The sequence below is a fragment of the Heloderma suspectum genome, chromosome 2 (genome assembly GCF_057233095.1).
Source record: "Heloderma suspectum isolate Gila_16-S chromosome 2, 16-S_ref, whole genome shotgun sequence".
In the NCBI taxonomy this organism is placed as follows: domain Eukaryota; kingdom Metazoa; phylum Chordata; class Lepidosauria; order Squamata; family Helodermatidae; genus Heloderma; species Heloderma suspectum.
In genome coordinates, this window is record NC_139459.1 from 174,709,862 (window position 1) to 174,733,664 (window position 23,803).

Consider the following 23,803-nt stretch of genomic DNA (forward strand, 5'->3'; position numbering starts at 1 on the left):
ACTGTCTGGGCCTCCGGCAGAATGAATTTGTGCCCAAGAGAAGCAAAATAGCTTGAGCCAACCCTAGTTTTCTGATCCTAGCGGTTGCCTGCCAACATACTTCTTGGAACCTTCGCGGGCAGCCTTCCCCAACCTGGCACCCTCCAGATGTTTTGGACAACAGCTGCCATCATCCCTGACCATTGGCCATGGTGGCTGGGGTTGGTGGGAGTTGTAGTCCAAAACATCTGAAGAGCAGCAGCCTGCCTACCTCACTGGTTTGCAAAATCTGTGCCGTCACTGTCCCTTCGTCGGAAAGGTGCTGCCTCTTCTGTGAAGATTTTCAATATTTTTGCTTTTGAAAAAGCAGCTGTTGGTAGCATCAGGTATTGTGAACCTTTTCTGCCCTACCGATAGTGAAGCATCATGATGGTAACAGTATTCCCCACCACAACTGCCAATTCCCTCCGACAATCCCTAGGATTAACCATGGGGAACATGATGCGCCGGCCCCCGCTGTCTGGGAGAACCTGAGATCGTGAGAGCGAGGGGAGCACAATGGACTCACCTGAAACACTAATTAATTTGGGACCCCACTGTGGAGGAACTCGAGCCCCCAGGACTGGAGCCAAACAGCTTTCTCATTAATGTGTGTGCATCCTGTGTTTGGGGAGAACCTGCCCCAGGCGATTACGGGTCCCCCTGGCCTGTTTCAATCTCTCACTTCTCAGCAGTGTCCTTTGGCTCCTTAGGCGCCCTCAGGTGGAAAATGATTTCCCCCTTCCCTGCTTTTGTCAAGACTGTGGCAAAGTTTCCCTTCTTAAAGGAGCTCCCGACCAAAATCACACTGAACAAGGTCAGAGCTAAGCACGGAGCCCAGGCGTCCTGACTCCTGGATTCGGCAGCCCTGCTGCTCTCTCAGAGCTGGGGGAAGCAAGGCCCTTACAGCAAACCAAGGAGATGCAGACCTGGCCCCGGAGAGGTTGCCACTTGCTCCCCCCCCACTCACAGGGCTGTCTGAGTCCGACCTCTTGACAAACCTAAGTGGCACCATCTGCTGCTGGTTTCTTGGAATTGCAGCTGCAGGACTGCCAGAGAGTCAGCACTGGGCTTGCTGGGCATCCGCATCTCACAGAGAGATAAACAGCCCTGGAATCTATCTATCTATTTATCTGTCTGTCTGTCTGTCTATTAGCTATGCCCCCCAAACTTACTTTTTGCGCCTAGGGGAAAAATGTGCAAAATGGTGTTCCCAACCATAACAGGCCACCCACTGCCTGCCTGCCTGCCTGCCTGCCTGCCTGCCTGCCTGTCTGTCTATCTGGCTTCTCCCCAAAGCTCAAGGTGGTTAAACAACAATTGGAAGAAGAAGATGACGACAACAGTGTGTCCAATTTAATAGAGCAACAAAATATAGAAACCAAAAACACTTGCATACCTGTTTTAACCTTGGTTGTTAAAAACCAGCTCTCAAAAGAAAATCTTCCAAGTGCTTCCTGAAAGCTTTAAAACAGCCCCAACCTGGTGCCGTCCAGATGTGTTGGACTACAACCCTCATCACTCCCAACCCAACACCCTCCAGATACATTGTACTACAACTCCCACCATTTCCAATATGGCACCCTCCAAATGTGTTGGACAACAACTCCCATCATTCCACCCTGGCCCCCTCAGATGTATTGGACAATAACTCCCATCATCCCCAAGTTGTAGTCCAACATGTCTGCAGGGTGCCAGTCTGGGGAAGGCTGACTTAACAGACTGCTAACTGCTAGCCTCCATGTCCCTCTCAGAGCTGGGCGAATGGATCACGGATGGGTCGGCTCCAGCATTCTCAGCCCAGGAAGCCCTGGTGTGCTGGCATGTTCTTTCCTGGTCTAGATGCCCGCCCAGTGACTCTGGTGTCTGTAGATAAAAGCTCTCCAACTTACCAGCTGTGGAGCTGACTGTCTCTGGATAGGTGTCAGTGAACCCCGATTCCTTCCTCTTGCCTGCTCGTCCGCTCTCCATCTCTCTGGATCCCTGCTGCGCTGCCCCCCAAACTTTTAAGCCAGTTCTGACGTCAACGAGTTTTCTCTTGGGTGTGTATGTGTGTGTGTGTGCGCGCGCGTGCGTGTGGGCGCGGCTTTACCAGTCACCTCCCACCTCCTGGCCTAGAGCACAGAGCTCCCATGTTGGAGATCTCCGGCAGGAGGGAGAGAGGGAGGTGGAGAGGTTCAAGTCAGGGGAAGGGGGCTAGGCAAGACCAAGGACTATGTTCAGCCTGGCACGTGAATGAGTGTGGCAAAACTACGTCGAAATATTTCTGTCCTTTACACAGGTTATCGACATGTGCAGATGCTCCATGTATACGTGGTGAAGTTGCTGCATCACATACATGCATGCGAAGGTGGCTCTGGTGTGCAGGTGTTTTAGTTTGCCACCATCCCCTCTTGGGTGTGTGTTCCTGCGAGTGTGTGCTTCTTACGGTTTTGTCCTTTTCTGGGATCGGTATGTGAGCATTGAGTTCCTGAGGCATGCCAATTGCTTTGAGAGTTTGCCTGATAGTGCTCCGGAGGCCCTCTGTGGGTGGCAGCCCTGGGCCTTGTCTCCCAGGATAAGGTTCCAGCAATCATGGCTCTCTATTGTCAAGGCAAATCCCTCAAAGAGCAGGAACCAACCGGCCTAGAGAGAGGCCCTTGTCAAACTCTTGACCTGTTGCCACTTCCCCTTGGGGTTGACTCGCAACCTCTGCAGCTCGCCCGAAGTGTCTCAACACTCGGATCCACAGCAGATGTGTCCCCACCCCCTCCCGCCCCTGTGCTGACCTAACAGGGGCCCACTGCTTGTCATCCTGCAGAGTTTTCCCTCTTGACTTTGTCCTACAAATGATGACGATTAAGAGCAAATCCAGAAGTAGAAAGAGGCAAGCAGGCAGCAAACAGGTCTGGCAAGTGGTGGTGGGATTTTGCAGCTAGCCCGTTATTCCAGCTCGCCACTACCTTGCTGGTGGTGGAAAGAACGTAAGCATTTTGTCACCTGGTATGGTCTTAGGCTAGGTCTGTGCTGTGCAATGCCATGTTGGCTGTCCATCGATGCCCTTTTTAAAAACAGGAAATGATGCAACGGAGAACAAAAGTGCTGGCGTTCTGGTGGCTGCTCCGTGCCATGCTAGCGTCATGCATGGCCTGGAGGAATGAAGGAGAAATTTGTTTTGGTCCCAATTTTATAGAAATGTACCCAGTTTGAACCTTCCAACCCTCTACCCGAACTGGAGCATGCTTGCACACTGAAATCTGCACTTTTTGGAATTTTGTGATGCAGTTTGCAACTCAAAAACTGTGTACGAATATACGTATGTATATTAAGGGAAAGTGCATATATTAGGGTAATGCGCACATAAAAGCCCATTGCATAGGGGGAAGGTTGCATGCACGAAGTGCACCGACTAGGTGCACTAGGAAAAGTACGTACAAAAGTATGTATATAGGGGATCATGCACACGAAAATGCACACACATTTTTGTGCTGGCTTTTGGGGGGCCAATAGAGAAACTGCTGAAACAAGAAACTGACCAAACCTGAAATGGACAGATTCATCCATTGTTACTAGCCCGACCATGGCATAGGTGGCTGCAGGAGAGGTGTGCAGTGCATGTAGCCCAGACAATAAAAGAGTTCTAACCTTCACTGGCTCTCGCTCAGGGGTGCGGGATCTCTTTCAGCCTCAAGGCTGAACTTAGGTTTGGAGAAGCTCTCATGGGTCACATTCCAGTGGTGGGTGGGGTCAAAGGCAAAACAGGCAAGGCCAAAAGTACCCCCAAAGAGCATACCTTAGCTTAAAGCTCTTACTGCCAGTAGCTAAGCTTTAGGAGGGGCCTTTCAACCCTTTAGAATGGGGAAAGAAATTGGTCAGGGGAAGGGGAAGGGGAAGGTCAGGGGAAGGGGCGGGACCACCCATGAAACTTCAGAGAGCTGGAAGGGGACCCTAGGAAGGCCAGATTTGGCCCCTGGGCTGGAGGTTCTGCATGTCTGCTTTAACCCTTCTAGATATGATTTCTCCCTTGTAGCGATCCAGGAATCCTGTTGCAAAGGAAAGAATGGAGACAGGGACATTTTCCTCCTGCTTTTATAATATTTATTTATTTATTACATTTCTATACTGTGCAGTAGTTAAATACTAGAACTCAGGGCTTCATCCAGTGAAACTGATGGGCAGTTGGCTTGGGATCGACAAGAGGGAAGAACATCCTCACACAATGCATAATTACCTTACAGAACAGAGTTCACTGCCACTTCCCCGAGATGTGGTTGCTTAGATGCCCTTAAAAAGGATAACAAAATCCATGGAGGATAGAATGGGTGTTAGCTATGATAGTTCAATGGAACCTCCATGCTCAACAGCAAACTACCTCGCAGATGGTGGGAACAAGCAGCAGGGGCAGGCCATTGCCTTCTTGCCCTGCTAGGGAGCTTCCCAGAGGCATCTGGATGGCCATTGTGGAAACATCATGCTGGACTAGATGATGAGATGGTCTGAACCAGCAGGGTGCTGCTTATATCCTGGTGTGATGCTTCTTTTTGCAGCCTGTGTGGCTTCCTTCTGGGAAACGATTCGAAGATGACCAGAGGGTCCTGAAACTGTGCACTGACTGGGCTGCTGCCCTGACTGCTCTTCGATTGTGGCTAATGCGATTAGGCCCCTGTGATTGCTAAGAACTCCTTTGGGTCCCGGTGGGCAGTCTTCCTCTTTATTATTAATTGGGAAGGGTATGTGTAGAAGGGAGGTTGTGCCCTCAGGACATGGAATGAGGTATATTCGGGGGTGGGAGATGGCGGATGGCAGCCAAGAATCATCTCTACCCCGCCCCCCATTGCACGATATGTCAATAAGCTCTTACAGATCATAGTTAAGTGTTGACCACAGTGTTGATTCAATGAGTCAGTCTAATGGAAAGGCTCCTCTGGTCCAGTCTTGCAGCCAGGAGAAGAACCCAAGAGTCTTGATTGCTAACCTCATATGAATATAAGAGCCCTGCTGGATCAGACCAAGGGCCCATCTAGTCCAGCATCCTGTTCACACAGTGGCCAACCAGCTGCCTGTGGGAAGCCCACAAGTAGAACATGAGTACAATAGCTCCCTCCCGCTTGTGTTCCCCAGCAACTGGCATACAGAGACATACTGCCTCCGATCCTGGGAGTAGATGCCCTTTACTCTAGCTACTAAGGGTGCAGCTGTGGTGTCAATTTAGCTTTCAGAAGAAGGGGAGAAGATTTTAGTGTGTGTGGTGCTTTTCAGGTGTTCATTAGGGTACAAGGGATCCATGGGGCTTGGAACTAGAGTATCTAACGGCACATCTCCTCCTGCGTGTACCCACTCAGACCCTTAGATCATCTTCAGAGGCCCTCCTCCAAGTCTCCCCCCCCCCATGGAAGCTAGGCAGGTGGCTTCAAGAGAGAGGGCCTTATCAGTGGTCGCACCCCACTTATAGAATAAACTCCCCAAAGAGGTTTTCCTGGCACCTATGGTGTTATCTTTTCGGCGCCAGGCAAAGTCCTTTCTTTTCTCCCAGGCGTTTTAGAGGACTCATTCTAGGTTATTATGGCTGTTTTGACGACTCCTATGCCATTTATTGTTTTGTGTAATATTGTAATGTATTCTTTTAAATATTTGTATTGCATTTTATATTTTTAACTGCATTTTAAAATGGCATTTTAGTTTTTTGACTGGCTGTAATCTGCCCAGAGAACATCAGTTATTGGGCAGATTAGAAATGTAATGCACTGCATATGTTATTGTGCAAACTAACTACCTAAATACATTCTAAATAGATAAATAATGGGGTGAGTGGCAGTGGCATTGCCGTGCCAGGTTTGTCCCCTGACTGAGGCGGGTTCATTAGAATGCCTGTAGGGAACGCCCATGGGGTGCTCCCTTGCCCCCAAGTGTGTTATTTGCACCCCATTGAATGTCTGAATAAAGCTACAATGTGTGGGAAGACGGCCAATAGGGGCATCTTAAACACCCACTCTTGGACATACTCAAGATTACAGGCAGTTGTATTTTAAGAACATTAGCTGTGGTTATATTTGTATAATGCAATGAATATGAACTTGAGCACGCTCCGGGAGAGAGCGCAGGACAGGAAGGCCTGGCGTGCTATGGTCCATGGGGTCACGAAGAGTCAGACACGACTGAACGACTGAACAACAACAACATATTTGTATAACTGATAATAACTAGCAATGTTATGAATGCTGGTCATACACTCTGCAATCCTGTGCACACTAACCTGGGAGTAAGCCCTGCAAACACAGAGTTGTATCCCATGGTGTCATTCCACTAGCGCACAGCGTCTTTCGCTTGCAGAAACCCTGTTTTTATCCTGCACGAGTGTCAAATCCAAGGCTTTCGTTCTGTTTGAGCAAGCTGCTGTACAAGCTTTGTGCAAGGCGCTGAGCAATGCATTGCACAAGTTGCTGTGCACACTGCTGCATGAGGCATTTCACGTGGTGTTGCAGAATCCATCATAACTCCATTAGGCTGGGTGTTGTTCGTGCTAGTTGTGCTAGTTCTGATAGTGGTTGTGCAACCGCTCACAGGCAGAACAACTCCAACTCTTGCCATGTTTGTGCTGGCTGAACATTGGCTGTAACCCCAAACCAGCACGACCAGTGGAAGCAACACCTAGTCTGATGCAGTCGTAAAGAGCTGTGCAACGGTTTGCAGAACAGCCCACGCAATGCCTTGTGCAACAGCTTGCTTTAAACAGGAGCATCCAGCGGAGGCTGGTGGCTCCGATTTTGGTAGGGCCTTGCGTCCCTTCTGGATTTCAGTCAGACCCAGCCAGAACCCTAAAGGAGCAATCTAAGGTGCTGAACCCTATCACCAAAATAGGTTCAGCACGTTGCTCGGCTCCTTTGAGTTCTGGCTGAAACCCAGAATGGATTCACAGCTCCACTGGATTCAGAGACGCCAGCCTTCACTGGGGACGTTGGAAGCTGCCTTATCCTGAGTCAGGCCCTGGGTCCATCTAGCTCCGGACTGCATGCGCCCTGACTGGCAGCATCTGTCCAGGGTTCCAGGCAAAATCTTTCCTCGCCTTACCTGCTCGCACAAGCAGAATCAAAGTATTGGATCTGACACTTTCACAGGATAAAAACAGGGTTTCCACAAGCAGGAGAAGCTTTGCGCTAGCAGAATGACACCATTGGGTTCAAGAGCCCGGGGAGGGGGGCTTACCTCTGAGCAAATGTGCATAGGATGGCACCATATGCTACCCTTCTTAAAGCAAAGGGGCTCGTGCCTTTGGCATGCATAGCTAGTACAGAAGCCAGGGTTGTTGAACCTCTTTCAGCCAAATTCCATGTTGGAGAAGCTCTCATGGCCCACATTCCAGTGGTGGGTGGGGCCGATGGCAAAACGGGCAGGACCTAAAATGCCTAAAATACCAGCATAGTTCAGCTTTAAGCTCTTACTGCCTTAGGGGAGGCAATTCAACCTTTTAGAATAGGGGAAAAAACTGCACAAAATCTGGGAAACCAGGAAGTGATTGGTGGCCAGGGGAAAGGGAGTTTGGCCATTTGGGTAACCCCAGAGGGCCAGATTGCGCCCTCAGGTGGCCCAGATTTGAACCCCTGGCATGAAATTCTGCACCCCTGACATAAGCCACTCTGCATAGACTACCAGTGAGTTCGCCAGAAATACAGGTATTCCAAAGGAATAATCAGATGTAGCTGGAAACGCATGGGGGTGGTGTCGTTTCTCTTACTACCCTAAATGACGTCCATGTTTGCTGCATCTAAATTGAGATAGTAGCGTGTTATTGCTTTGTCCATCTGCTCCCTTTGAGCATGACTTCTACTAAAACTTGCATTCCTTATCCATTTTTATTCCTTCCCTAATCCAATCTTCTGTTGCTGCTACTGTCTCCTTAGCAATTCATCTCAATCACAGTTCTGCCACATATGTGGGATTTCATTCATGTTGACAACTCTCAGATAACCCATGGCTTGTTTTAGGGCTGAGGGCTGTCTAAGCCTCCAACAACCCCTGCCCACTGGTTCACACAACACGACAAGCTGCTGCAAGCCGGATGCCCGTGGGGGCCTGGCACAACATGAACAACCCTGTGGGTAAATTAACCTATGGTGGGCTGTTGTGATGTGTGAACAGGCCCAGTATATCATTGTCAGGAGCGCCCTAGTGGCCTCTTTCAGTAGACTCCAATAGCCAACTCAAGACACAGACGAAAGGATTCTTTTCAAGGCTTTAATCCTTTTACAGCTTAATGAATCTTTCTGATGCTAATCACCAGCGACTAAGCAAGGAACAGCAGAGTGTCCTATGCTCTGAGTAGGCAGTTGATCCCCGTTTGAAAGAGAATCACTTGAAGACCCTGAACTTATGGGCTAGGGAGAGATCCTCCCTCTTTCCCTTGGGTCCACGGGACACGGCCATTGCTTGTGCGCCAAATGGGCGCTACGCCTCCTTTCCGCGCCCTCCATCGCTCGTCACTCCCTGCGTCTGTGTTGAGCGTCTAGCAAGCCCCCCTCCCGCACTCTCTCACTGCCAGGGTCACTATCTATCTCAGGAATGCCGGCAGCAGGACTCTCTGCCAGCTGCTGTGCCTGTGAGGGATGAGCTGGCTACTCTCCCACGGATTGCTGATCCTCCTCAGAATCAGAACTGCTCTGGGGTTCTATCAGCTCAGTTTCCACCCTGACATTCATATGGTTTGAGCCCCCAAATTATTTGAATGTCTTCAATGGACCCAGCCATCACAGGCTGAAATGCAAACCATCAGCCCCTGTTACTTGGCCTTATTGTTTCAAATTATTGTTCACCGCCTTGATGGCTTTTAAACAAATAAGGTGGCATATAAATGTTAATAATAATAATAATAATAATAATTCAAAGTGACTGTATAATTTTCTGGGTGGGTTTGAAAAGTTCAGGCAGGGGGGAGCGGGAGCCAACCAGACCTGGGGTCCACATTTTACCAATATTTAGTGCATGGGGGCTTTCCAGCAGGCTTGTGCACAGTCTCTGTGCAATAAGTGGAACACATCATGCGTATTCTCACTTTCATTTTTATGCATAGACTGAAAACATGTGAGGAGTGAGATTGTGTTCCCTGGCTCCACTCCTGAGTGGAGGTGTAAAGGCTTGGAAAACAAACAGGAAAAAATGTGGTGAAATCAGTCACCACCACCCCCATTAAAAAAAAAAAAGATCCCTGGGGAAAAAACAGGGCTATCCCCCACCCCCATTTTTCCATTTCCCCCATGTTTTCTGGTTTTTTACCCCAGGCCTTCACATCTCTACTTCTGACCCCTGCATGATCTCTGCCCTGCTCCTGACTCATTACATTCAGTGGAAAATGAAAACATCCTCTACACATGTTTGTTTGTTTGTTTATTTCATTTCTATACCACCCAATAGCCGAAGCTCTCTGGGCGGTTCACAAAAATTAAAACCAAACAGCACACAATAAAACAATTTAAAATATATAGAACATTAAAACCACAATATAACAATACAACCGCAATAAAACCTAGCAGCAGTGCAGGAGTTTAAAATACAGATTTAAAACAGCAAAGCTAAAAGTTTAGCAAGCTAAAATGCTAAAATGCCTGGGAAAATAAAAAGATCTTTACCTGGCGCCAAAAGGAATACAATGTAGGTGCCAGGCGAACCTCACTAGGGAGCTCATTCCAGAGCCGGGGTGCCACAGCAGAAAAAGCCCTCCTCCTAGTAGCCACCCGCCTCACTTCCTTTGGCAGGGGCTCACGGAGGAGGGCTGCTGACGATGATCTTAAGGTCCGGGCAGGTACATATGGGAGGAGGCGATCCTTCAGGTACCCTGGCCCCAAGCCGTTAAGGGCTTTAAATGTTAACACCAGCACTTTGAATCGGGCCCGGAAATGGACTGGCAGCCAGTGCAGCTGAAAAAGTACTGGTGTAATATGAGGTCGCTGGCCAGTCCCTGTTAACAATCTTGCTGCCCTATTTTGGACCAGCTGAAGTTTCCGGACTGTTTTCAAAGGCAGCCCTAGGTGTAATGCATTGCAGTAATCCAGACGAGAAGTTATCAGAGCATGGATAACTGTAGCTAGGCTATCTCTGTCCAGATAAGGGCGTAGTTGGTATACCAGCCTAAGCTGATAAAAAGTGCTCCATGCCACTGAGTTCACCTGTGCCTCAAGTGACAGTTCTGGATCCAAGAGCACCCCCAAACTACGAACCTGATCCTTTAGGGGGAGTGCAACCCCCTCCAGAACAGGTTGAATATCACCTAGCCGGGCAGACGAACCACCCAGTAACAGTACCTCCGTCTTGTCTGGATTGAGTTTCAGTTTATTGGCCCTCATCCAGTCCATTACCGTGCCCAGGCCCGGATTCAGAACAGCCACTGCCTCACCTGGGTTTGATGAGAAAGAGAAGTAGAGCTGGGTGTCATCCGCATATTGATGGCACCTCAGCCCACACCTCCGGATAACCTCCCCCAGCGGCTTCATGTAGATGTTAAACAGCATAGGAGATAAAATAGAGCCCTGTGGACCCCCATGGCACAGAGCAATAATCTCCCAGCACCACCTTCTGGAGTCGGCCATCCAAGTAGGAGCGGAACCACTGCAGTGCAGTTCAACCAAATGCCCCTCCTCCTTCTACTGAACATGTGGAGGCTGAGGGTGGGGGCCAACAGATGCGCAGAGCTCAGGGCAGAAGGCAGGAGTCACAATCCAGCTCCCCCATCCATGCTTTCACTCTGCAAGAGAGTATGAAGGTGAGAACGGGATTGCAGGCTTCAAGGCTGGCCCTGCTATGCAGCAAGGTGAAGCAGCCTGCTTCAGGTGGTAGAATTTAGGGGGACAGATGAAAGCAGTAACTGATGTCTCAATACGGCCCTGGCATGGGTGTGGTGGTGGTGGTAGTGGGGGCGGGTATTTGGTGCTCAGCTTCAGACAGCAAAATGTCTTGGCCCAGCCCTGAGAGACAGGTCCTGAGTCTCCAATGGTGGCCACAGGCTATGACATCACAGGGCGACCTCAGAGCTGAGGTTCTAGAAGCCAGCTGAACTGCCACCTCTGGGCTGGGATGTGTTGGCTGGTGCATCTTGCTGAGCTGAGTAAGAACTTTGGTGTGGCCCTGGAGAGGTTCAGGTGGACGCAAGGGGAAAGGTAGGCACCTCACTCTCTCAGTCACCACCATATGGTTTCTGGTGCTCTGGCCTCTGCATCCCTGAAGAAAAAACTGAGGTCTGAGTCTTGCCTACTGGCAGTTGAAATTTATTTTGACTTCATCCACCTGAGGCAAAGTGTGTTAGGGTTAGTGTCAAGGTTCCCCTTATGACCTGGATCCCCTGAGCAACTGTGTAAGGATCTCTTGCCGCCTTAATAGTCCCACCTTCCTTCTTTTAAACTTCCCCTTCCCAGTAAAATGGGGTTTAAACTGTAGACACGGAGTGACTGACACTCTAGACACAGGGTTTAACCACAACAGGTTACTGGTAATTTTAAAGCTAGTAAATCACAACTAAAGGTATTTACATAATAGAGCTGAGTGATACAAAAGGCATTAAAAGAAAATAAAAGTTGCACAATGCAAGTTCCTCTACCCTAGCTGTCCTTAGACTTTTCTAGGTGGCTTCTTCTTGCTCACCCTTCAGACTCTGCTCTCACTTCAGGCTCTGGCTGACTCTGCTCTTACTGGCTCCCTCACTCTCTTTATATACCCTCCTCCCTCAAAACCGAAAGTACTACTTCAAACCTGAAGAAATGAAACTTAAGTGGAGAACTGAAACCTCAGACCTGCATAGTTGGTCATTCCCAATCTTTGTGCTGTGGTACACCAGTGTGCAAACTGCCCTTTCCCCTGCTGAGTCACTCACTGATCAGTGGTGGCAGCATAGTGATACACTTTGTTCTCCCGCCAGATGCACCACGGGGCTGCCACAAGTCGTTTTGCTGCCTGAGGCAAAGTACAAGTTGGCACCACCCCCTCACTGCCCCGGATTCCATACACACAAGCCAACTGGGCTGGCTGTTGAAACTTACTTCAATACTGGTGACAGGAGGTCCTCCACTGCACCCAATGCCAGAAGGTTTAGCTTAGGGGGTGCAGGGCAAACCACATGGAATACACAGCTCTATCTGCCAACATCTTACCGCCTCTCCCTGTCCTGCCATGCCAGCATCTGCTGCCTGAGGCAACTGCCTCACTCTGCCTCATGGTAGGGCCGGCCCTGATGCTTCACCACCCTGCATGTCAGGGTGCCTCATGGTATGGCCGGCCCTGATGCAGCAGCGCCTGGCACGTCAGGGTGCCTCATGGTAGGCTGGCCCTGATGCAGCACTACCCCGCACATCAGGTCTCCCTTCTGCACTTAATAACTCTCTAGAACAAAATGTAGTCTCCTCCTCCACTGGCCAGCCTCTCAGTGTTTCTTTTCTCTTTGCAGACCTTGTTGGCTTGAAAGGGCCCCCTCTCCCTCCTGCTTAGCACCAGGAATAGCAGGACCAAGCCACCGTGGAGAGATGAAGGCCCTTCCACTGTTGATACCTGTGGTGGCCTGCCTTGTGGTGAAAGTCCGTGGCAAGACCTTCAGTCGGTGTGAGCTGGCATCACTACTGAAACGATGGGGGATGGATGGGCATGAGGGCTACAGCTTGGCTAACTGTGAGTAGGCCACACAGGGATGTCTAACTGACTTATTGCATTTGGCAGGAAGGAACAAAGCCATTGTGCTTCACTGGAACTAGCAGGACCGGCCTCATATGAGGGGCAGGAAAGACTTGTAGAAGACTTGGGGTGCGTGGGCAGAAATTAAAGTGGACCCCAAGCAGCCAGTCTTCCAGCTACTGTCATGTGCTGTGCCTGGCTGCAGAAAAGGCTTTTCATGCATTTTTTAAAATTTATTTTTATTTATTTAAAATTCTTTTAAGGCTGCCTTGAAGAGTGGAACCCCCTCAGGTTGTACATGCAGGTTGCATGCAGGTTATAGATGAGGCAGCTGGTGCAGCAGCATACTGGCTGAGAGTGAGCAGTGAATCAGAGAGTCTCCAGTTCGAATCCTGCCTCTCCCATGAACTCATTGAGTGGCCTTAGAGAAGCTGCACGCTCTCTCTCTCAGCCCTCCAGCTCCCTCTCTCATCACTAGAACCTGGGGTCATCCAATGAAGTGGATTGGTGGGAGATTCAGGACAGACAAAAAGAAGTTCTTCACGCAGCACCTAGTTAAGCTATGGCAGCGAATTCTATAGGTTGACTATGCACTTCCTTTTGTCGCTGCCACAAGATGTGGGGACAGCTATTAAGTTAGATGACTTTACAAGGGAATCAGATAAATCCATGAGAGATAAGTCTGTCAATGGCTCCTAGTCCTTATTTGGCTGTATGCTACCTCCAGCATCAGAGGCAGTACACCTCTGGATACCAGTTGCATCAGATGCATCAGATGAAGTGGACAGTGTCCATGGAAGCTTATGCCAAAATAAATGCATTCGTCTTTAAGGTGCCACAAGACTTGCTCTTGTTTTGTTGTGAATGTGTACAAGACATCCCACTAATCCCCAGGCCCTTCTCCAAACCCTTCTTAATCTATCATGATTCCGCCCTTGTACTACTCAATAGACACAGATGCACACACACAAACACACACAACGCACGCACACAGAGCCAACTGTCCAGATTGCCAACTGCAAAAGCCCAACACCACTTTAGGAACTGGCCTTGGGCAAACTGGATTCAAAACGTATCACTAATATTTTTGCCTGCGGAGCAGCAGATACAAGAAAGGAGAGGCGAGTACACGAATGATTTCTGCAAGACAAATCTGATCTCTGACTGAGTGATCTTTCCCACCAGCTTCTTTCTGAATTCGACTTCAGCACATGCGGTTAATCTGTGGATCACTCTCTCCCCTTAGGGATCTGCTTGACGTATTTTGCGAGTAACTTCAACACGGCCACTGTGACGCTGGACTCAGATGGCAGCTCCGAATATGGCATCTTCCAGCTCAACAGCCGCTCCTGGTGTGCTGACCATCAGAGCCAGTCAAAGAACCTGTGCAGCATATCTTGCCGTGGTAAGGGTTCCTGGCAGAAGGCAGGGGCAAGGACCTGGGCTATGAGGTCTGGGAAATCCAGCAATGTACAATTGATGTACAATTCTGTCATGGTCTTCCATTCCTTAGAACAGGGATGGGCAACTTTTATCCCTCCAGATGTTTTGGCCTACAACTCCCATCAGCCCTAGCCAGCATAGCCGGCTATGAAGGATGATGGGAGTTGTAGGCGAAGCCATCAGGAGCTGTGCTAGCTCCAGGCTTTTGAGGCTGTGAAAGGAAAGGATCCGGCTGGGACTGGCCCCAACCTCCCTGTGAGGGAGGACCGCCCAGGACCTGATCCTGGGATTCCCTTCCCAAAAATAGGACTGGCCAAACCTGGCCTTTCAGTTCCGCAAAATACCCAATAGCTGCCCTTGAAAGCCCAGAGGCACTGAAATTAGCACTGAGGTTATGCAGAGAGAGATCACACCAGCTAAAGATTGGATAAAGGTTTATTAAGATCAAAATAAAGGGGTAGAGGGAAAGGGAAGAATGGAAGTAGCAAGTTACACAAGAGGGTACAAAGCCAAATCACTCGTCTATAAACAGAGAGCTTCATGAATGCACACCCAAGCCAAAATAATAAATCTACCTGGCCTGTCCTTACATACCTAAACATGGATCTCCCCAGATAGCGCCCAGCCATCTGCAGGTACAGGACCACCAAGATGAAGGGAGATGCCATGGCTCGACCTCAGCCCACTTTTAAAGCCCAGGCCTGGCAACCCAGGGCAGACTTTGCTTCAGCCAATCACTGGCTCAGTCTCTGGGTGGACCGCCCTGGCCTCCGAGAGGCTGGAACTCCCCCCGCCCGACTCCAGCTGTTGGCGCTTTCTAGTTAGCAGGGGCAGCGTCTGGCCTTGGGCAAAGGGCCGAGGAGCCTCTAGATTACACAGAGTTCCAGGTGGTTACATCCAACGTGACAGCCTGACCCCATCTTACAGCGGAAAGCAGGCCGTTATCCTTGACAAGGGCCCTTGGGCCTCACACCTTCAGTGCTCCCACCCCCAGTGAGTCCACCTTCTCACCACCATGGTCCCCATCTGCTATTCCTCCTCATCGTCTTTCTCATCATTGTTCCGCTTGCTTGCTTGGCAGGCAGAGAGCCAGGGAGTAAGCAGGCTGGGGCAACTACTGCTCCTCCTTGTCACCACCACCGTGGTCTAGGCCAGAGCGAGAGGCAGGTGAACAAGCTGGTATCAATGGTGAAGAGGAGGCACAACTTCAGGGGGCCCATCGGTGGGCCCTTGCTGGGGTGTGGGTCCTCAGCAGGTGCTCAGCCATGCCTACCTTGGATGCCGGGTTTGATCTGGAAGGCCACAAGTTGCCCACCCGGCCCTATAAGGTGGCTGTGGATCTTCCGGTATTTGGCTGGGATCAGCACAGCAAGAGAGTCAGCCTAGTGCAGCGGCTGTCATCCAGTTAAAGAATGTATGGATTTCAAGGGAGGGACCGTGGGCCGCTTAGTGGCAGAGCACACGCTTTGCATGCAGACCGCCACAGGTTCGATCACCAGCATCTCTGGTTTAAAAAGTCCAGGTGGTGTGAAAGAATCGAGGCCCTGGATAACTACTGCTGGTCAGATTAGACAATGCTCGGCTAGCTGGTCAAACAATCTGACTTGATAAGGCCGCTCCCTATGTTCCTTAATGGAGCAATCCATTCAATCTGCCTTACCCAGTTGTTCTGAGATTGCCGAGATGATGTGTGGTGTAAAGTACTTTGAGGGCTTTGGAAACCCTGCCACAGAAACACTAGAATACTATCACTTGTGGCCTGTAGCCAAAAAACTGGCTTTTAATTTCAAGTCCACACGAGAACAGCCTTCTTCATTCATCTCTGCTGCTCCTGGTCATGGCCAGAGACTCTCCTGTTTGGCCCATCGCTCTCCAAGTTTGCCTTCCCTTCTCAGCCTCCTCCTTCTGACTGCCTCCTCTTCTTCCCCTCATTCCCCTCAATCGCTCCCTGGTGCAACTCTCCTGTGATAGGCTGAATGTGCCTCTGCTGTGCAGGCTTCCTTTCACTGCAGGCTCTTTCACGAGGCTCTTCCGCCTTCCTGGCCCACCCCTCTCTAGGATCTGAGTAGTTCAGCCAATTGCAGATGGTAACTTTTCGGATTGGAGCAGCTTGGCCAATGACAGCCAGGCGCACCCCCCCCCCCACGCGCCCCGTGACATTCAGGCACTGTGCAAGAGGCTTCATCATTACCACAACACTACACATCTCCAGGGTATTTGATGCTTTATTAAGTCCGGCCCTGCTTGCTGCTCTAGTAAGTTAGGGCAGTCACCCCCCAACCCAACACCCTCCAGATGTGTTGGAGTACATGCCGAGCAGCCCCTGGTAGCATGATGGGAGTTGCAGTCAAAACACATCTTGATGGTGCCAGGCTAGGAAAGGCTGAGTCAGGCGTTCGTTCACACGAGGGTCACACTGAAGAAGAAATAGAATGTTTTATTGCCCAAGATATATGAACTGCCAACAGTTTTTGTTGGAGCTCTTTTCTTGGTCTCCTTCTGGCTCTGCCCCTCTCATCCAGGGAGGGTCTCTAAGCTCCCATCCCTATATTCCTTGTAAGGAAATGTCTTTAAATGTCAAAAGCTTCTGTATCTCCCCACCTCCCACCCTTTTCTTCCTTTCTGCCCAGGATCATGCCTCCTTCAGTGATAAAATACATTGGGGGCCAGTGTGGTGTAGTGGCTAGAGTGTTGAGCTGGGAGCCAGAAGATCCGGGTTCTAGTCCCCACTCGGCCATGGAAGCTCACTGGGTGACTTTGGGCCAGTCACAGACTCTCAGCCCAACCTACCTCACAGGGTTGTTGTTGTGAGGCTAAAATGGAGAGGAGGAGGATTATATATGCTGCCTTGGGCTCTTCAAAGAGGAAAAAAGGCGGGATATAAATGTAATAAATAAATAATAAAATAATAAAATAGAAGCTGAATCCGTCTACATCTCTCTCTCGTCCTATCCCTCGTCCCCAAACCTTTCCTCCACCTCCTTCTACCATTTACTCCTTCCCCCCATAAACCTTGGTGAGAGAGCCATCCTCACTGGGCCCTCCACGTGCCCCCTTATTTTATTTTATTTTATTTTATTTTATTTCATTTCATTTAAGGGTAGAAGCCTCGACCTTCCTGACTACCATCTTCCCCACAGTTATTTCCTCCCTTCGTCATATGATCAACGTTCTGCTCTGTTCATGCACCTTCCCCACTTCATTCACACATAAGAACATAAGGAGAGCCCTGCTGGATCAGACCACGGGTCTATCTAGTCCAGCATTCTGTTCACACAGTGGCCAGCCAGCTGCCAACTAGGGATGTAAGAGAATTCTGCCTGAATTTTGAATGGGATTGAATTCTGACAAATCCGGTCTGCGGAATCCTCCTCAGAACAGAGCGGCCTGGTCGACCCGGACCGGAGCTCACGCAGACCCTTTTTTTGTGTGTCCACCAAACGGCAGATTTTATGAAAATAATTATGAAAATAAATCCATATATTGGAAATGGAGGAAGAACGTGGACGGCTTTACCCTTTTTATGAGGCATTTTCCATAGGCTTTTTTTCGCTGGGGCTGAGTCGCGAAGTTCACGGAAATCCTCTATCTTTTCTATTTACTGTCTGTGGAGGTGAGGTGAGGTCAGGTCAGGTCTGGTCCGGTGAGGTCAGGTCAGGACAGGACAGGTCTGCTGAGGTCAGGTCAGGTCAGGTCAGGTGACCAGAAGTTACGTGGGGAATCCCTTTGAAGGGTTTTTCCCTTTTTACGAAAATAAATAGGCTTATGGAGACTGACGGTGGGCACACAGAAAGGATTTTTTGGCGGTACTTACGGAATTATTTACATAAGTTCGGGGAGCCGGAAAAAAACCAGGGGAATCCGGGGCATGCGGATGGTGGAATGGGGCAGCCCTTGGCTCTGTGGAATTCTCACAGAGTAGACCCGCTCTGCGAGGATTCTGGGGGGGAGGAATGGATCGCCTCCCCCCCCATGGATTCCCCACTGGAACGGACGGTGGGGAATCCTTACACCCCTTCTGTCTACTGGGAAACCCCCAAGCAGGACATGAGTGCAACAGCACCCTCCCGCCCCTGTTCCCAACATCTGGTGTTCACAGGCATACTGCTTTCTGATACTGGAGGCAGCACATAGCCTTCAGGACTAGTAGCCATTGATAGCTGTATCCACCACAAATTTGTCCAGTCCCCTTTTAAAGCCATCCAAATTAGTAGCCATCACTACATCTTGTGGAAGTGAATTCCATAGCTATGCACTGTGAAGAAGTCCTTTCTTTTGTCTGCCCTGAATCTCCCACCAGTCAGCTTCATGGGATGATCCCATTGAGTTCTAGTATTATGAGACAGGAAGAAAAACTTCTCTGTATCCACTTTCTCTACACCATGCATCATTTTGTACATCTCTATCATGTCTCCCCTACTCACCTTTTCTCTAAGTGAAAACACACACACCACCATCTCTGGCATGCTCCCAAACAACTTTCCCTTGACCCTTGCCCACCCTCTAACTGCTGGCTTCCACCCTCCTGGAGCGCAGTGTTTATTCTTGGATTTCTTTCTTTCAAAATACTGCTCTTGACCCCCTGCAATCTAGCCTTTTGCACTCTGCTGAAATAGCTGCCTACTATTGTACTGATCAGTACAAACAGATAATAATAACAAAACAAAATAAAATAGAATAAAAATAATGAATTAATGACAATAAATAACATTGCTGTTTCTTCTGTACCAACTAGATCTGTTGACTGATGACATTATTGATGACATTATCTGTCTCAAGAGAGCTGCAGCAGATTCAGAAGGCTTGGATGCCTGGTAAGGAGTTGAGCTTGTCTTTCAGTAGCCTTGTCGATCTGCTATATCCACCTACCCCATCCTGTGTAATTCATCCTTCCCGATAGATATCTGTCCATCTAGTCACCTTCTCATCTTCATCTCATCTGCAGTAGGCATATGAACAATTCCATTTTTCAACGTTGTTTTTGATGGTGTGGAAAGGAATGAATGAGTGTTCTGGATTCCTTGGTGGGCCTCTTGAATTCATAATAAACCCTTGCCATCCAGATCAGTGTCTGAGTGGAAGCAATATTTCAAATAACACAGTTGGAGATCTCTAATCCATCATGGCCTCCAGTCCCTTTGCCTAGAACCAGGAATCTCACTCCATCAGAAATCACCCTCTGCAATTCAGATCAGCCATAAAGAGAGGGCCCTGCTGTAAGGTATCTGCAGAGGCTGGTGGAGCAAAAGAGATCCAGATTTCTAAGGGAATCGAGACAAGACACGGATACTGACAAAGGATCACTATGCTGTAGGGAGACGGGAATCTGAGGCCTCCGTCTTACTGAAGTAGTGAATCAAGCTCTGCACTGTACTATGTGGATTGCTCAGAGGTTTGACTGCTCCTCCATACAAAAAAAAGTATCGCTGCATATAAAACAAACATCCCTGACATCTAGTTTTCTATGTGCAGAAATGTGTTTGTGTGGCAGACAGTGAAGGCTGGTGGCTCCAATGCTAATGGAGCATTGAATCCGTTCCAGGTTTCAGTCAGAACTCTAAAGGAGCTATCCAAGGTGTGGAAGCTCCTTTAGAGTTCTGACTGAAACCCAGAGTGGATTCACCACCCCTCTGACATTGGAGCCAGCAGCCTCCACGGATGGCAGAGCATGCAGTCGGGTGAGTCTGCGATCTGAAGCGGTCCAGCCCAGACACGGGTGTGGCACCTCAGTTTATTTATTTCTTCAATGCTTTTTATGAATCGCTTACATTAAAGGAATTTCTTAGTGATGTACAAAAACAAGTCTTTATACAGAGGACAGGATTACCTACTTGGGAAGGTCTTTTGGACAAGGTATGTTTATGTAGGTGCTGAAAACCCAGAAGGATTGGCGCCTGCCTAATTTATAGCGATAGCTCAATGATAACAAGACCAAAGAGAGCTCTCTGTAGCAACAAAGAGATGAGACAAGTCACAGACACACAAGAAGGATAATTAAATTGCAGAGAAAGGGAGAGAGAGAGAGAGAGAGAGAGTGGGAGTGTGTAAGACAGAGCAGAAACTGAAGAGAGAGCAGAACCAGGAAGATATTATGATAAACTACAATGTTCTGTGTCCTGGGTAAGTCTAAGTGGTGTCTAAATAACAGTGTGTCCAGGTAGTGCTTTTGAACAGGGATGTGTGTGCCTTCATAGTGTGTCCTTGCACTCAATACAACCAGGATCTGCAGCCTTTGTTGGGCCTCCATTTAAGAAGAGCCCTGGAAGATCAGACCCAGGGACCATGCAGTCCATTCTGTTTCCAGCAGTGGCCAACCAGTGGCCCAGAACTGACAGCTGGTATGCTTAGGCAGCTGCCAGGGCCTGACCGCTGACACCGACACCGGTCCTGTGGCCCCCTCCCCCCACTGGACTGCTGGGCCTGGGAGCCACTATTTAAATCTCCTACAATCCTCTAACACTGAATCCCTGCAGGGCACTGTGGGAAATTAAAATGGCAGCTCCCTCATCGTGCTGATTAGGGCGCTGCCACTGGCAGGCAAGCCTGCCTAATGCATAAAAGAGGATAGGGCTCTGGCCTACTTAATTGGTGTATCGCAGAAGGTATTTTGCTAGGCGCAGCTTGTCAGGCTGCACATGCTGAAATTCCCTAGTCTGTACAACCATTCAAATACAGGTGTCCTATGCATGAGATCACATGGTCCCCAGCTTAGCACACAAGCACTGAAGCTAGAGTGATGGAGGCTGCCTCCTAGACACACCTAAAACACCAGCTCTCAGGTGTCTCTTTCTCTGCCCAGGACTAGCCATTCCCATCCTCACTGCAGGCCCAGTTCCCTGGTTGCCCGTTCCCCAAAGCTGTGGTGCCTAGGAGCAGAACTAGACATTACGAGCTTTTCTACATGAGGTTATTAATCAGCCGTTAATCTGCTGTATCTACTTTTGGTTTTGACATAGAATTGAGATCGCTACATGAGGAGTGTTTCCTTTCCTGCTTTTCCACTACAGAACCTCTAGGTGGCACTGTGGTATAGCAGAATAGCACAAATACACAAGAGGAAATTGCACTTTCTTTCGCTTTCACAGGTAAATGCTGCATTTTCCCTGCTCTAAAAAAAAATGCTGGAAGTACTCTTTAGACACAGGAGTGAAATGAGCGGGTCACAACATCATCTGAACAACCTGTAAACAAGTGTGAGTGGGGAATAACAAGCACATGATAAACATCTCGTGTAGAAAAGCCGTAAAAGAGACACAGGGATCTTGTGTGTTTCCTCCTCCTGGTAACGCAGAGTCAACTGCAAGGTGTTACGCGACGTCATCTCACTATGCATTTCTCCACCACCATCAGTCAAGGACATGAGGCGTCCCACACTGCATTATATGACAATTTAGCCATATACGAAGCTGCCTTTTACTGAGTTAGACCATTGATCCACTTAGGTCGGTATTGTTTGCACTGACTTGCAGTGGCTCTCCAGGTTTGCAGAGAGGGCTTTTTTCCTGGGCCTACCTGGAAATGCTGGGAATTGAACCTGGGCCTTTCTGCAGGCAAAGCGTGTGTTCTGTCACTGTGCTACAATATCAGGAAGAGGGAAGAAAAGAAACCTGGACCAAAGACACTGTTTGTCTTCTAGTTCCTACTTTTGCCCTTAGCTAGCATTTTTAGAAAGCTCCTCATGGATGCGCTCTGTGTATTTCTTTCTCTTTCCCCTTAGGAATGGTTGGAGAGACCATTGCCGTGGCAGAGATCTGAGTTACTGGGTTGTGGCTTGCAATCTGTGAGTCAATAGCCCCAGCAATGGAATTTACCTCCTGCTGGCCAGTTTCTGTACCTGCCTGCTGTCTTCAGATGTGATGCCAAAGCGCAATCTGATTGAAGCCATAACGTTAATGAAAGAAATAAACCCCTTTTCTAGAGAAGTCCTTTTTTGTGCTTTGTTAGGCCTCTGATGGGGATAGGAGAGGCATCAAGGCAGGGGCAGGGGTGGGGAAAACGGAAAGAGGAGCTGACTGTCTATGACGGCCTTCCTCAACTTGGCCCCATCTAGATATGCTGAACTGCAACTCCTGTCATCCCTATCCACAACAGCCAATGACCACAGATCTGGAGATGATGGGATTTGTAGACCATCACACCTGGAGAGCACCAAGCTAGGGAAGGCTGACCTAGGAAGAAGGCACTGGAGTCAGCCGGGTGATGTGCTGAGCTCTGGGATGTGTCGGACGTGTTCACACACACATGTACGTATGTACTTGGCTTGATTTTTCCATCCTTCATTAGCCTATGTTTTATGACAAAGCAGACCGAGTGAATGGCAGGGGTGAGGGGCAAGCTAGACATTGAGCTTTTCTATACAAGGCTGTTAATTGTATCCACTTTTGGTTTTGTCGCAGAATTGAGATCCGAGCTCTACACAAAAAGCGTTTCCTTTCCTGCTTTTCCACTAAATAACCTCTAGGTGGTGCTGTGCTATAGCAAGATGGCTCAAATACACAAGGAGAAACAGCGCTTTGAGAAGTATTTGTTTGTTTGTTTGTTTATTTATTTATTTTATACAGTTCTATGCTGCCTTTCTGCCAATGCACCCAGGGCGGTTAAAATTTTTAAATACTGAAACAAGCAAAGAAATGTTACTCCCCAAACCCCAAACAAATACCAGAATATAGTTCTCTCAGGCCGACTGAAGATCTCTGATTGATTGATTGATTATATTTCTGTACGGCCCAATAACCGAAGATCTCTGGGCGGTTCACAACAATCAAAACCACAAAATATATCATAAAATGGAATAATTTTTTAAAAGTTTAAAACTACAGTATAAAAGTACAAACGAAAATAAAACCTAGCAGCAATGCAGGGATTTAAAATACAGTAAGAGATTTAAAACAACAGTTAAAAGACTAAAATGCTTGGGAAAATAAAAAGGTCTTTACCTAGCACTGGAAAGAGCACAACGTGGGCACCAGGTGAGCCTCTCTAGGAAGCTCATTCCACAACCGGGGTGCCACTGCAGAAAAGGCCCCCTTCTTTGTAGCCGCCTGCCTCTTCAGGAGCTGATGGCATGAACTTCCTGGACCTGGCTTCACAGGAGTTTTAAATAGCCTTTAGTTTGATACTTCCTGGACCTGGCTGCACAGGAGTTTTAAATAGCCTTTAGTTTGATACTTGCTGGACCTGGCTTCACAGGAGTTTTAAATAGCCTTTAGTTTGATACAGCAAAGCTTTCAAGCAAATATACGCTGCTGTCAGAGCTGGACACATTGTGCCTGCCCCGTGTGAGTGAAGCCATGCTCACTGGCACCCCTAAGCACGGCCCCTGCCATGGTACACCGGGCAAGCATATAACTCTGTCCCTCAGCCTACTACTCTCTCATGGTTTCAAAATATTAACTGCAAAGCTATGTGCTGATTTGGGAGGTCTGCCCCTAGTTGCTGAACATGGTTCTTCAACCACATGGACACATTAACATTAATTAAAATTAATGCATTTTAAAAACCAAATAACCCCGAGGTGCACACCCCTAAGGTTCCCTTAGTATGCATGCCAAGTTTCAGATGCCTAGGCTTCGTGGTCTTGGTGCTATGGCACAGATGAATAGATGGATGGACAGACAGACATCCTCTTTTATTATGATAGATAGGGGTGCTTTTAAAAACATAAAACGCAACTTTAATCGTGGACTTTAACTTTGGAAATGTAAGCACACAATTTAAG

At 48.7% G+C, this 23,803-nt stretch overlaps 1 protein-coding gene across 3 annotated transcripts in view; it reads left to right on the top strand.

Annotated features, from left to right (window-relative positions):
- LOC146353333 (lysozyme C, milk isozyme-like) overlaps nt 1–22,010 on the top strand; it is a 31,752-nt gene extending 9,742 nt beyond the window's left edge. Inside the window, exons 3-6 of one of the 3 annotated variants that reach the window (XM_084836257.1) lie at nt 12,422–12,639; nt 13,889–14,047; nt 18,821–18,899; nt 21,803–22,010. In XM_084836257.1, the coding sequence (XP_084692383.1) occupies nt 12,422–12,639; nt 13,889–14,047; nt 18,821–18,899; nt 21,803–21,869 (523 nt within the window). In that variant the 3' untranslated portion in view covers nt 21,870–22,010. The remainder of the gene's footprint in view (nt 1–12,421; nt 12,640–13,888; nt 14,048–18,820; nt 18,900–21,802) is intronic. The other 2 variants (XM_084836256.1, XM_084836258.1) reach the window with 2 other exon arrangements.
- Nucleotides 22,011–23,803: the final 1,793 nt, after the last annotated feature.